Genomic DNA, 13,456 nt, shown 5'->3' with positions numbered 1-13,456 from the left:
GTTAGTCATTTATCTCTCTTCCGTTAAAGTGTATTATCTTTCTTACATATATCTTACATTATATGTCTTACACACTCCTCACATCTACAGTGAATTAATTGTATGAGTTAACACACTGAATAAACTAATTCAAGAAAATGGCTCTGTTTCTGGCATTAAAAAACACTGGTACTTGGGGTTATTATGTTGTTCTGTTGGTCTCTGGATAAGGCCCATATGTCTTGTAACGCTGTCGGTGCACTTTATTCCCTGTGTTACACTGCCCTCTGCTGGTTGAACTCAAGGTGCACACAGAGAGGAACCTTACTGATTGATGGTTTATAAAAGACTGGCCACATCACGGTCCTTTCTTCTCTGATGGGGGGATGGTATTAACCAGTGAAGGGCTCCACTTGCTGAGCACACTCCAGTAACGGCTCTCGACTCGTGAGAAGAGAACCTTGATTTAAAAAAAAAAAAAAGGTGCACTTGACCGTTCACCTTTTCCGCTAACCCTGTCATTCTGCACCTGCAGTTGTTGCTGTATGAGAGGAACTGGTTGAAACACTGGAAGATGACCGTGCTGCATGAGGGGGAGGGCAGAATCACCAATGTCAAGTGGAGGGCCAACCTCATCGCCTGGGCCAACAACGTGGTAAGGCTGTAGTGTGTAGACAGCCCTGATGAAAGTCTCGGCTAAGAGCAGCTCATAGCTGGGACTCTAATATGGTCTTAGCTGATCAGAGCTGGTCTGTGGCTGGTCAAAGCTGGTTTTTGGCTGGTCAGAGCTGGTCTTTGGCTGGTCAAAGCTGGTCTGTGGCTGGTCAAAGCTGGTCTGTGGCTGGTCAAAGCTGGTTAAGAGTAAGCTGATGGTCAGCTGGTGAGCTGCCGGTCAGCCAAGCTAAAGTCTGCTCGAAGTGTCAAAAACACAGCTTAAACCATCTTGACCAGCTAAAACTGGTTTAAGGTGGAATTTTCAGCTGGGAGCTAGGAAAACCGTGACATTGAATTAGAATGGTGGATACCAGAAACGCTTGCCAACCTGAGGATATTGCATTGCATCATTGTCTTGCTCTGTGTAGACTCTTGATCTGGGTGACCCAGAGTACATTATTCATTAATGGCCTGAACATTTACTGAATTTGTTCAGGGAAAGTGCTTTTGACATGGGTACAACAGCTGGGTAATAATCATAGAGATGTATACACAGTATGGTTGTTCCTTAATTAAATACTTTGCATTGTCTGCGTCTTGCAGCTGAACTTATTTTGAATGTCTGCACTTATTTTGTTCTTTGTATAACAGTGGGGTCCCATCTGTGATTTGCATAGTCTATAGTCTTCTGGTCATCAAAAGCCGGTGAACGCAGAAACGGGTGTCATTTTAAAGCCAATTATTACCGACCATTTGATCAAAATGTGAACAGGCTCTCGGGCTAATCACAGTGAGTTTCCGCTTTACTGCTGTTAAATCAGTCAGTCTGGGACTGCTTTAGATTCACTCTCTAATGCAGCTAATGTGCTTTTCTCTTCTGCCCGCGCTCAGGGAGTGATGATCTATGACATCAGCCTCAAGCAGCGAATCACCAACGTGCAGCGTGACGACGTGAGCCTGCGACCCGATATGTACCCCTGCAGCATCTGCTGGAAGGACAACGCCACTCTCATCATCGGCTGGGGGAACTCCGTCAAGGTGTGTGTCCGTGTGTGTGTCCGTGTGTGTGCACTCGCTCGTGTGTGTGTCCGTGTGTGTCCGTGTGTGTGTGTGCGCGCGTGTGTGTGTGTGCGCGTGTGTGTGCGTGTTCGTGTGTGTGTGCATGTGTGTGTGTGTGTGTGCGTGCGTGTGTGTGGGCGTGAATGCGTGCGTGTGTCTCTTTGTATGTGCGCATGTGCGAGTGCGAATGTGCGTGTGTGCAGGCGTGCGTGTATGCACGTGCGGGTGCATGCATGTCAGTGTTTGTGCATTTTTGACGTACGATTTGCATGCGAGCGTCGCTCCTATCAAGTTGTGTGTTCCAGATCTGTGTCGTGAAGGAGCACGATCCCATGGAGTTGAGAGACCTGCCCAGCCGCTATGTTGAGATCAGTAAGAACCTGGCAACCCTGCGTTTTCATCACTTCCCCCACCTTTTCTCCACCTTGTGCCTCTGTGTGTATGACTGAATATGCATTCGGTGATCTGCAGGAAATCCCACTGCCGTGCAAATGTAACTTCAAACTACAAAAGCATAGCACCTTCTTAGCAGCAAATTGCCCATGTATGAAGGGACAGTGCTGAGCATTCACAACACAAGCTTTAATTTGCTGTCATCTTGAACATCAGAAAAGGCCTAGGTAACCGTATTAGTGCAATGCACTCATGCTGTTTAACAGTAACATGCCTTCATAATCGTATATTGCCCTCACTCTACCCAGTAACATGTTGAAAATATGTTTCCATGCAGTAATGCGCCCAACTTTCTCCTTGCAGTGTCTGCGTTTGAGACGGAGTTCTTCATCAGCGGGCTCGCGCCTCTGGCCGATCAGCTGGTCACCCTGTTCTACGTGAAGGAGAACTCGGATCAGACGGTACGGTCATCTCTGCTCGCTGTGTCGCTTCGTTAAATCTAATATAGCCGTATCTCTAATATTTATCCAAAGCGCTTTACAATTGATGCCTCGCCCAGGGCAGGGGATCGAACCGAAAGGAAAGGAAGTGGTTTCTTTTCATTGGTGGTTTGGCGAAAGAATGTCTTTTTTTTGTTTTGTTTTTTTTTTGTGTGTGTGGTGATCACTCACTAATTACTGCTTGATTAAAGCAGAACAACTGCAAATAGCTGGGTACTCTAAAAATGACCATGACATTTCAACCACAAGCAATGCTCAGTTTCTACTAATTAGGCAAATGGGTTGCCAAGCAAACTGTGATTCATGGTAATGCGTTATGTGGAATATATTTGTATGTGTGCGTGCTATGTAAAAATAATGTTATGTCAGGAGTCATGCAGCTCTCAGTTTGAAGATGAGACGAATGACCACATTTCAATGTACTGAAATCTGTGGCACATAATTAGAACAGAAAATGAGGAAATTAGTCCTCTCAGGCAGCATATTATAAAAATGTTTTTTTTTCTTCTGGAGATATCGACAGATACAACGCCAAAAAGTCTTGTTGAACTCTTATTGTAAATGTCCATGCAGTTTGTCAAAGGTTGAGGGTGCCCGTTTAGCAAAGAGCCAAAATCTCAGTATCCTGATGTTTATCACTCGGTGACTATGTGATGGCTAGCATGTTGTCAGTTTAGCTGGCTATCTTTGAAGTGTCCCTTTATAATCCTGGGACTAGGTTATAATTAGCGAGCTAGAGGCTATATAGTCATCAGTGTGCTGAGGGCGTACACAAGTTACCAAGTTACACATTATGTAATAGCTTATAAAAGATAGTCATTAGGAATTTTACTGAGCTAATTTTAGCTAGCAGGTGATTCTTTGTACTTCCTCTGCTTTATCCAGCTTAATTACTAAAAAATTGTATTCTGTCTAATTGTATTTATGATGTGAGACTTTATGGGTATGATTTAGTAATTTGAGGGCATGAGTGAATAATTAGAGAGTGTGGATTAGCGATATTTCCGTGAACCTGAAATGAGAGACGCGTATCGGAAAGGGAAGTTTGAAGTTTGCTTCCTGCGACAGGAGGAGGAGTCCCGGGCTCGTCCTCGTCTGGACATCATCCAGCCGCTGCCGGAGGCCTGCGAGGAGATCTCGTCCGACGCCCTGACCGTTCGTCACTTCCAGGAGAACGAGTGCAGGGATTACCGACTGGGTGAGAAGGCCGAGCTTCCTCCCGTTCCACCTGGACCAATCCCACACGTGTCTCTTGTTTAACGTTGAAACAGACGCTTGTGTAGACTTTCTGCCACAAAATATGTCAGGTCTTCAACTTGCCCTCCTGGAATAAAGAACTAAGTATGCTGCTGGCATATCCCAGCTACTGGCTGCCAAACACCATTGACAGTACACAATTTTTTGTGTGGTATCTTCACAGATTCTGTAGACAAACCAGATGGTTAGCTCTTGTTCATCACACCCTCTCTACTTCCTAACAACAAAAGGTTTCATTTATAAAGGTTTTCCTGGTTCTGCATTTAGGGTTATGAATATTCATGAAGAGGCGTGTACGCCTAAGGATATAACTACTGTTGCCACAGTGTTATCCTGGATCACACTCCTTCATGAATATTCATAAGATGAATCAAAATGAAATGTTTCAGCTTCAATGAAAGAGTAAAAATTAAGTGTTGAGAACACACAATTGACCATCTGGATAATTAGTGGAGTCTTTGATAGTTCATTGATGTAAATGAGCATACCACTGGTGAAGTTGATACATTTTTGGGGTGCTGAACTGGCCTGTCGCATCCTGACAGAGCACACGGAGGGCGAGTCCCTCTTCTACATCATCAGCCCCAAGGATATCGTGGTGGCCAAAGAGCGCGACCAGGATGACCACATCGACTGGCTGCTGGACAAGAAGAATTATGAGGTCAGCATGTTGGATGCGCTGCACTCTGGGCTAGCTGTATCAGTGAATCCTTGTCGCAGAGGTTCCCAAACTTTGATAGTTAGGACATCTGTTACAAGTTAATGTTTTATGGTTAGTTTTAAAAACACCAACTACTATGCAACAGATCAGAAAAATTGTTGGTGATTTAGAATCAATTACAAAGTTTTTACCTCGTGTGGGGCGTTCAGGCCTGGTTTTTACTCTTTTCCTGCTACTCTGTAAAGCGTCTGTGACAGTTTTCTGTAAAAATCACTGTAAAAATGAAATTGATTTGATTTGATACAAGGATTCTAATTATATCGGATATATTGTGAACCCTTTAATTTGCCTAAAGCGTGTCTTCCAATTTTTCACTGTTCAGCTTATTGTATATATTGATGTTGCAAATGCACTGGTGAGCGGACTTCTTTTTACATGACATCCAATAGAATCTCATTGATGAGGCCATCTGGGTAGTGTAGAGGTATAAGCACTCGCCTACCACCACAGAGACCCGGGGTTCAATCCCCGGCAGCGGTACTTACGGCTTGGTCAGAATTGGTCACAATTGGCAGTGTTTGCGGGTGGGAAGCCGGTGAGGGTATGAGTCCCGATCCCTGCATTAGCGACTCCTACTGGTTGGTCGGGGCGCCTGTCCAGCGGGGAGGGGATTCAGGGGAGATAGCGTGAGCCTCCGCGCGCGTTACGCTCTCCCAGTGAAACTCCTTGCTGTCAGGTGAAAAAGAAGCGGCTGGTGACTCCACATGTATTGGAGGAGGCATGTGGCAGCCTACACCCTCCCCAGACCGACAGAGGATAGCGCATCGACCAGGACTGTAGCTGGTCCACACAGGGAATTGGTATGACGACTAAATTTGGGAGAAAATGGGGGGAGATGGCAAAAACAAAAAAAAAGAATCTAATTGATAGCATTTATTCACTGCTGACAGCACATGCGATTTATGGAACACATTTGAACTGAATGGGAACCACGAGCAAGGGAAATTTGTGAAATATAAGCTATGTGCCGTGAGGGTATCCTCTATGCAAATAACTGGTGCTCTGTAATATCTCCCTCAGGATGCCTTGATGGCTGCAGAAATCAGCTCAAAGAATATCAAGCGTCACGACGTTCAGGTACTGTACCTCAATTTCGGGTGAAAATGTATGCGTCTGTTACGAGTAGGAAGTTGACATGGTCCAGCTATGTTCACTGAACTCAATACAGTATTGAGCTATAATAATACAGTGCACCTGGTACTGACCTGGCTCAGCTATACACGGTAAGCACCAACACAATTTTCATTTGTGGTATTGGCCATGATATTAGTCACACATTTGAGTATATACATATATTTAAGTAAATATATTACTGCTTTTGTCGCTACCCCTCAGAACGTTTAGGCAAATGTACACAATATTGCATCAAATATTGGTACATATTACACTACTGTAAGATATATTTGTCATTGTAACTTCAAGGAAGTCCATGTGCAGTATACTGGTGTGTATTTCATTTCCGTGCTGAGTGGCCTTGTTTCAGCTGTGGGTTTGACTCTATCTCAACAGAAAATCGGCATGGCTTACATCAATCACCTGGTGGAGAAGGGGGACTACGACGCAGCTGCTAAGTACGCACATCTCTCGTTCTCCCTCCCTCCCTCTCTCACTCCCTCCTCCCTCTCTCTCCCTCTCTTACTCCCTCCCCCCTCTCTCTCTCCCTCTATCACTCCCCCCTTCTCTCACTCCCTGCCTGCCAGAGTGGTGACACAGCGCTTTCTTTGCCTCTTGTAGGAAGTGTCAGAAGGTGCTGGGGAAGAACATGGAGCTCTGGGAGAACGAGGTGTATCGCTTCAAGACCATCGGCCAGCTCAAGGTGAGTAAAGGGAGTGGAGAGCGCCCCCTGGCTCCTCCTGTAACCTGCGCCTTTGGCATGTCTGATTGGCTATGAGTCTGGGGCACCTCAGCTTCATTCCAGCTCCACCTACTACATTCATTTATCAGTAACTAGGCAACAGCCTGCCCCATCTGAAGTAAATTCAGATCAGCGCTGTAAAGAACCTGTATGTTAATCACCCGATTTGCCGCAGCCTGTGAATGTCTGAAAAGCAATGAAGTGATTTTGTGTCATCGATTGCTCTGTGATTGTTTTGTGCTATTACTATTAGACCCCACTGGGTGAGATCATTCTCTTTGCGTCCACCGGAAAAGGACCCCTCTCTTGGCCCCTGTAGAGCAGGATCCCATTTTTTTGGGTTCAGTAGAACAGGTCCCACACTTTGGACATAAAAAAGGATCCTACTCTTTGGCCCCAGTTTTAAACCTTTTTAAGGAGCACATGGATCGAGGTGCTAAAGCTATCTTGTGTATTTTAGCGGTGTTTGTGGCTATTGGATTTTACCTGTGAGGCCTTCTACCCTCTCCTCCTATGCCCCCACTCCCCCCCCCACCAGGCTATCAGCCAGTATCTGCCAAGGGGAGACCTGCGGCTTCGACCCGCCATCTACGAGATGATCCTCCATGAGTTCCTCAAGAGCGACTTTGAGGTGCGCTGCCCCACGCCACTGCTTCCCCCGCACCCTCTCTCTCTTTCTACACGAGCACTAAAATGGAGGCTTCCTTCAGTCCCTGAAAAAAAATTCTGCGTGAAAATTTGAGGGAGTACTTCCTCGCCCTCATTTTTCTGCCATTCCAAACGTACTATGTAGATCCGCACATGAATAAAATAGCCATTGCATGAAAATTACAGCTTTTTTTTTTTTTCTTGTTGAATAGATTTAGATGGCTTTTTTGTTAAGTGTGGTACTTTAGTTCTTTTTTTTTCATTGCCCTCATTTTGTACAGAGAGAATGGGGGACCTCAAACAGCACTAATAGAATTCTCAGATATGTCACAACACAGTTATAGGCTGCAGGGGACCCGCAGGAAATTCATCCACAGTTTTGTGGACCGAATGAATCAGCTTGTGGTCCAACAAGGAAGAAAAAGGGAATTGCCTAAACACTAAACACTGTTTGCACATCTACATATTGGCTTGGATTCTATGAACTTTTGTCCATAACATCGAATTAATTACATAAAAATATTTGCGGTTTTTATTTATTATTACACTGAGGTTTTACATCGGGTTCTTTTCGCAAACACAATTAGGTGAGTACATTTGGAGACCGCTGGAAATACCAAACTGTGTGAGGCTAGAAACTGCTGTGTGTTTAATTTGCGAATCAAATTAAACACACAGTAATAGCAGACAGGTTAAAGAGAGGCGAACAGCGACGAGATTGGAAAAGCCTCCAGGATAAAGATGTAACGCCCCCGTGTTCCCGCCGTGCCTGCCCTCCGGTAGCCCCCTGGTGTTAAGTCTGTGGCATTGCAGTGGCTTAATGGAGTTCCGACTCACGCAGGGCTTCGCGTTGCTTATCCGGGAGTGGCCCGGGGAGCTCTACAACAACATGACCATCATCCAGGCCGTCAACGACCACCTGAAGAATTACCCCACCAACAGCACCCTGCTGACCACCCTGGCTGAGCTGTGAGTGACCGTTCGACATCGCGCATTACAGCTTGAACGCCATTGTTGACCGCAGCAGATCCACGACAGCGTTTAAGCTGAGAATGACTCTTAAACTGTTCTGTAACAATTTCAGTTCTTATAAGACATAAATATGTATCTGACATAGGCAACCCAGGCTCTGGAAGAAGTGCTTCAGGCTTCTTTGTTACATCTGAAAGCTTTGGCAAATAAATGCAAGCAGCAAAGTCCATTTTTGCACATTGATTCAAAATGATAATGTTCTGAATGCCCTCAGCAAGGGATTCAGGGACGGCTCCAATTATGTGGAGCTGCAGCTGTCCTTCAAAATGGAGAATTGAATGGCCTTCAATTACTTAGAATCACAGGCCTCTTTCCACATTATCAGAGTGGATTTTGTCCTTCGTTGAGTATCGATTGAAGAAAAGCTTACAACAGCTTGGCCTTCTTCTTCTAGTTGCAGCTATTATTTGTTTGTCAAAAATGTAAAAAACAAAACTGGGGTCAGCAACTGCCAAGTAGTGGCCATTGAAACAGTCAATTCAGTATCAGCTTGTATTTTATGCCTCTAAACTGACACATGATATTGTTACATTTTCATTTGTATCGGAATGACATTACTTAAATTTGCCTGGATGAAAGTACTTGCGCCTTGATTCAAGGATTCAAGTTCGATGAAGTTTCAAAATGACTGCCGTTTGCTTTAAAAGGAGAGATGATTTGGGTTTATGACAGTTGCGTTTGACGTCCCCTGTAGTTACACATACGACCAGCGCTATGACCGAGCCCTGGAGATCTACTTGAGACTGAGGCACAAAGACGTGTACCAGCTGATCCACAAGCACAACCTCTTCTCTTCCATTGAAGACAAGATTGTGCTCCTGATGGACTTTGACAAAGAGGTATGTGCAGGGAAAAGCTCATTTTCCCTGGGAAATCTTTTGGTAATAGTTTTGCCGTTGGTGGTGTTGCAATTCGGATACATGTGGGGTTTACTCCATTTTATTTGAGTTGTGAGAGTGGAGGGAAGGGAAGGAAATGTTTACTGAGGCTTTATTTTACCATGGTCCAGAAAGTATGACCTATTTCCAAGTCTCATATAACATTTTTTTTTTTTTGGCTATTTCAGTTACTGACCAGTTCACGGTTTTGTACATTAACCAACTGCGCTTAATAGTTGCCCAAATTCGTTATTAACACTTTCTCTGAATTAGCGCTACGTAGATCCTCATATATGCTTATGCCAAAAACTGCAAATGGGCATATGGTGTGTGTCAGTTAGCATATGTCACTTGTTGCATCAGTGGTAACATAAACACCATATCTCTATTTGCACCTCTTGAGAAAAGAATATGTGGACGTTTGTTGTGCTAACGAAGAGGCTACTGCTCATGAAGGAGTTTTAAAATATATTTAAATATATTTCTCCTTTCAAAAGTTTGTTGGGAGTATTTTAAACCCGGGAGAGTTTTCATCATACCATGAAGAAAGTTTTAGCAAAGTAATTTCAATATTTATTTTTTATGCTATAAGCAACAGAGAAAATAATATTCCGTTGTGGTTTTCATTTAATCCAGAGTGTTAGTTGCTCTGTTCAATGAATATGCTTTTTAAATGTGTTGGGACCCCCTCGCATTACCTTAAAAACATGGTAGGATGGAAGGGAAATGTTGAAAGATGAATGCTTAAAAAATAAATAACTTTTGTAAAGTTCAGGTAGCCAGCAATTCAGACGGCGAGAGAGCTTGAAGTCCCAGAAGTTTTGAAATACCATCTGTTCTTATCAGTAACAACATTCTATTTCCAAAATCTCAGACCGTCTTAGGCTGAAGCCCATTAGTCATCCTTGGACATAATTTCAGCGAAAACACAACGCCTCTTCATTTGTCTCTCTTCAGAAAGCCGTCGACATGCTGCTGGATAATGAAGACAAAATATCGGTACGTACGGCGGGCCGTCCGGGATTAACCGAGCCTGAGGGATTCATCGGAACGCCAAATTAATTCAGAGCCCTTTTTCTCTGCTCTCTCTCTCTCTCTGTCTGATCTCAGACGGACAAAGTGGTGGAGGAGTTGAAAGAGAGGCCCGAACTGCTGCACGTTGTGAGTATGACCTCACCGGCCACGGCGGATTCAGCTCGGGCCGAACGAACCTTTCTGACGCTCAGGGCCGGCCCTAGGGTTTTGGTGGCCCTAAGCAAATCTGTCCGAGCGGGTGGGGGGGGGGGGGGGGGGGAGGTTCGCTTTATAAAATCCTTCTTACATTTCATTGTTATGAAATGTTCGGTTGCCATTCCGTTTAAAATTTATACCGCTAGTTCCACGATAGGGGATGAATAACGTAACTGCGAAAATAACGTTATTTACCTTTATTTCTAAACATTTGATTGTGTGGGCCCCCTCGTGGCCGAGTGGCCCCCCCTCGCGGTTGTGGCCCTAAACAACCGCATAGAGCGTTTATGCCACGGGCCAGCCCTGCTGACGCTGCGAAGGCAGATGATTTGAGGCCAGCGCTGTCCTCCTTTATGCGTGCTGTGAGTGTTTCGGGGCATCACGATGGCGAAGTTCTGTTTGGTCCATGTCAGTTAGTGACTGTTGTGGACATCGTGAGGCCTCTTTGCCTTCACTTGCCTGATATAGAGAATTCAGTGAAGATCAACATAGTACTAAAGTAAGCTTTTCTTTAATTGTTTACATCAAATAAGAATTGCATTTCCAATAAAATTTCTACTGTATCATGTGCACTCATATCGTTGTTACTATACTCCCAATTTGTTTTCTTACTCCAAAGACTTGTGAAATGTAAGAACTTCCAAATTATTTGGCCCTGTATGTAAAGTGTTTCATATATTTCTTTCCCTGGTAATCGTTCTTTCAGCTGTGAAAGGAATGTTTCGGTGTTCACGGGGTTGGCATTAGTTCCAATTCCATTCTGTGCGTTCTGTACTCTCCACACCAGTACCTTCACAAACTGTTCAAACGGGACCACCACAAGGGCCAGAGGTACCACGAGAGGCAGATCAGCCTGTACGCGGAGTACGACCGACCGAATCTGCTCCCCTTCCTCAGGGACAGCACCCACTGCCCGCTGGAGAAGGTACGGCACTGAGCCCGCGAGGCAGCCGATGCACCGAGCTCCAGCTGCACATTCAGCCGTTTCACACACTCTGTGACAGGACTGACATTTGCTGATTCATTACAACTAACTGAATATTAAATTATGATGGTGTCGTGAAAATAATGTGGAGACAATTGAAAATGAACCATGGAAATCGGCATTACCGCCTGGTCTCCGAGTGTCTGAATGTATTAATAATATGTTGCCAGTAGGTGGCAGTCTGCTGTAATGTATAAACAAATGTCTGCTGTTTGAGAGAAAACGGATCCAGAAATATGGTACTTCGAAGCTTAACTAGTCTAATTGCCACCATATGATGTCTTGTCAATAAAAAATTATTGGTTAGATTGATAAAATTATATTATGATTTAGGGTTTTGTAATATAATGAATAAATATGAACTGTATCATTTAAAATGTGGGCATTCATAGTTACATTATCTTTTGATAATTAAGAGATGCAATACCCCTTATGAAGGCTGTAGAGGCATTTGGGTTCTGGGAGGTTGATTTGCATGTGTACGGATATGCAGGCTGAAGTTGTCAGGAACTCACGTCGAGGATTCTGACATGGGTCCTCTCTTTCACTGCCCTCATCACTTCCTGTCTTTTTCTCAGGCTCTGGAGATCTGTCAGCAGAGGAACTTTGTGGAGGAGACTGTCTTTTTGCTCAGTGAGTGTCTTTGCACATACCATAATGTTCCTGTGGACCTAGTGCATTATCAATGGTACAGGACAGTGCTTTAATGATCCTTTGAGCAAAGTAGCATTGCATGTCTATAGCCTTAGCCATTGTGTGCGGACCTTAAACCAGTCAAATATTCCAATGGCAAAGGGAAAGATTGTATAATCTTTAGTGACCATGAACTTTCAAAGTTGTTTATTAATTTGTTTACACCCCCACCCCACCCCACCCCCCCAGTTTGAAATTGTCCGTTATGTCACTTGAATTCCTGCAAAGCTCCATGACCACAGGTAGTGGAAGTACTGGAAAAGTGTATTCTGTCTTTTGGGTTTTTGGGGAATGCTTTTTTTCTTCTAGTTTCCTTTGATTGATGCCTTCTCTGCTTTTTGTAGGCATTACTTGCATGACTATTTGAGGGTGCTTTAGTATGACAAGCACTACTGTGGGTTGATTAGATTAATTTCATTGAGATAAAGGCCTCAGGTTTGGTCACAGGGGAGCCAGACAAGATGAACTCAACAAATTGTTGAGTTGTAACAATGACTCTTTTTTTTTTAAACCTTATTGCATGATTGTTCTTGGTAGCATGATGTGATGTGTTTTTTGAAATCTTCTTTTCTCTGCAAAAATGTATTGGTCCAAAAAAGACTGCGACATGACCTGCATGTCCTGCACAGGGGTTAATGCGGTCAGTGGAGGAATTGCCTTGGCGAAAGAAAGAAAGGCACCTGCCTGATTGGATCTCTGTCAGCAGTCATGGCCCTTTGCATGGTTTTTGTAGCATCTAAATTTAAATCAAATGAGCAGCCATGGAAAACTATATAGTGTAGACAAGGGCGTCATAATGGGGGGAAAAGTGGGACTGACTACCCAGGGCCTGAATGGGGGGAGGGCCCTCGAAAAGCCTGGAATGATGCATGAGATTCATGGATCAAGAGAGGAAGGGGCTCCACAGAGACTGCTTATGTATAGGGCCCAGAATTTTGTGCTACACCCCTGAGTGTAGAGTTGAATGGCCCTGATCTAGATTTTCTGAGAAGCGACTTATCTTGCCCCCTGTAGGCCGGATGGGGAACTGCAGGCGAGCGCTTCAGATGATAATGGAGGAGCTGGGCGACGTGGACAAGGCCATCGAGTTTGCCAAAGAGCAGGACGACGCCGAGCTGTGGGAGGACCTCATCTCCTATTCCATCGACAAGCCGCGTGAGTCACGTGATCACACTCGCCGTCTTCCCATTGGTTCCTGGCACTTTGGCCTTGATCTCACTTTCATGCCTCTATGTAGCGTGAATAGACAGGTCTAATTCTGAGCTAATGAGGTTTAAGAGGTCCTTCTATAGCCCTCTGGGCAAAATAGTGACCTTCCACTCCATCTCTGATCAATAGTACTATCCAATCGATGGCTTAGTTTATCAAAAGCACTTAATGAATGGGGTAAATATGGAAGAAATAGCCATTAAACCATGTGCCATTTTGTGAGTACAAAGTCTTTGATATTCCTATACTTAAAAAATAAGTAAATCATTTTTTTAAATAAATAAATTAAAAAAAAATATATATATATATATATATATGGAGAGAGCAAGAGTGTGTGTGTGTGTGTGAGAGAAATGAAAAGAT

The 13,456-nt window shown here is 44.2% G+C and overlaps 1 protein-coding gene across 3 annotated transcripts in view; it reads left to right on the top strand.

Moving 5' to 3' along the window:
- Positions 1-13,456, top strand: part of vps41 (VPS41 subunit of HOPS complex) — a 46,595-nt gene that overhangs the window by 27,854 nt on the left and 5,285 nt on the right. For all 3 annotated transcript variants that reach the window (XM_035415374.1, XM_035415375.1, XM_035415376.1), the window contains 17 exons: positions 515-634; positions 1,525-1,671; positions 1,998-2,064; positions 2,449-2,546; positions 3,654-3,783; positions 4,388-4,503; positions 5,584-5,640; positions 6,073-6,134; positions 6,298-6,379; positions 6,957-7,049; positions 7,908-8,035; positions 8,793-8,937; positions 9,934-9,975; positions 10,087-10,137; positions 10,994-11,131; positions 11,770-11,824; positions 12,899-13,039. In XM_035415374.1, the coding sequence (XP_035271265.1) occupies positions 515-634; positions 1,525-1,671; positions 1,998-2,064; positions 2,449-2,546; positions 3,654-3,783; positions 4,388-4,503; positions 5,584-5,640; positions 6,073-6,134; positions 6,298-6,379; positions 6,957-7,049; positions 7,908-8,035; positions 8,793-8,937; positions 9,934-9,975; positions 10,087-10,137; positions 10,994-11,131; positions 11,770-11,824; positions 12,899-13,039 (1,672 nt within the window). The remainder of the gene's footprint in view (positions 1-514; positions 635-1,524; positions 1,672-1,997; positions 2,065-2,448; positions 2,547-3,653; positions 3,784-4,387; positions 4,504-5,583; positions 5,641-6,072; positions 6,135-6,297; positions 6,380-6,956; positions 7,050-7,907; positions 8,036-8,792; positions 8,938-9,933; positions 9,976-10,086; positions 10,138-10,993; positions 11,132-11,769; positions 11,825-12,898; positions 13,040-13,456) is intronic.

Source organism: Anguilla anguilla, chromosome 4, assembly GCF_013347855.1.
Source record: "Anguilla anguilla isolate fAngAng1 chromosome 4, fAngAng1.pri, whole genome shotgun sequence".
Classification (NCBI taxonomy): domain Eukaryota; kingdom Metazoa; phylum Chordata; class Actinopteri; order Anguilliformes; family Anguillidae; genus Anguilla; species Anguilla anguilla.
The sequence above is the reverse complement of the archived record's forward strand: the minus strand, read 5'-3'. Positions and strand labels throughout refer to the sequence as shown.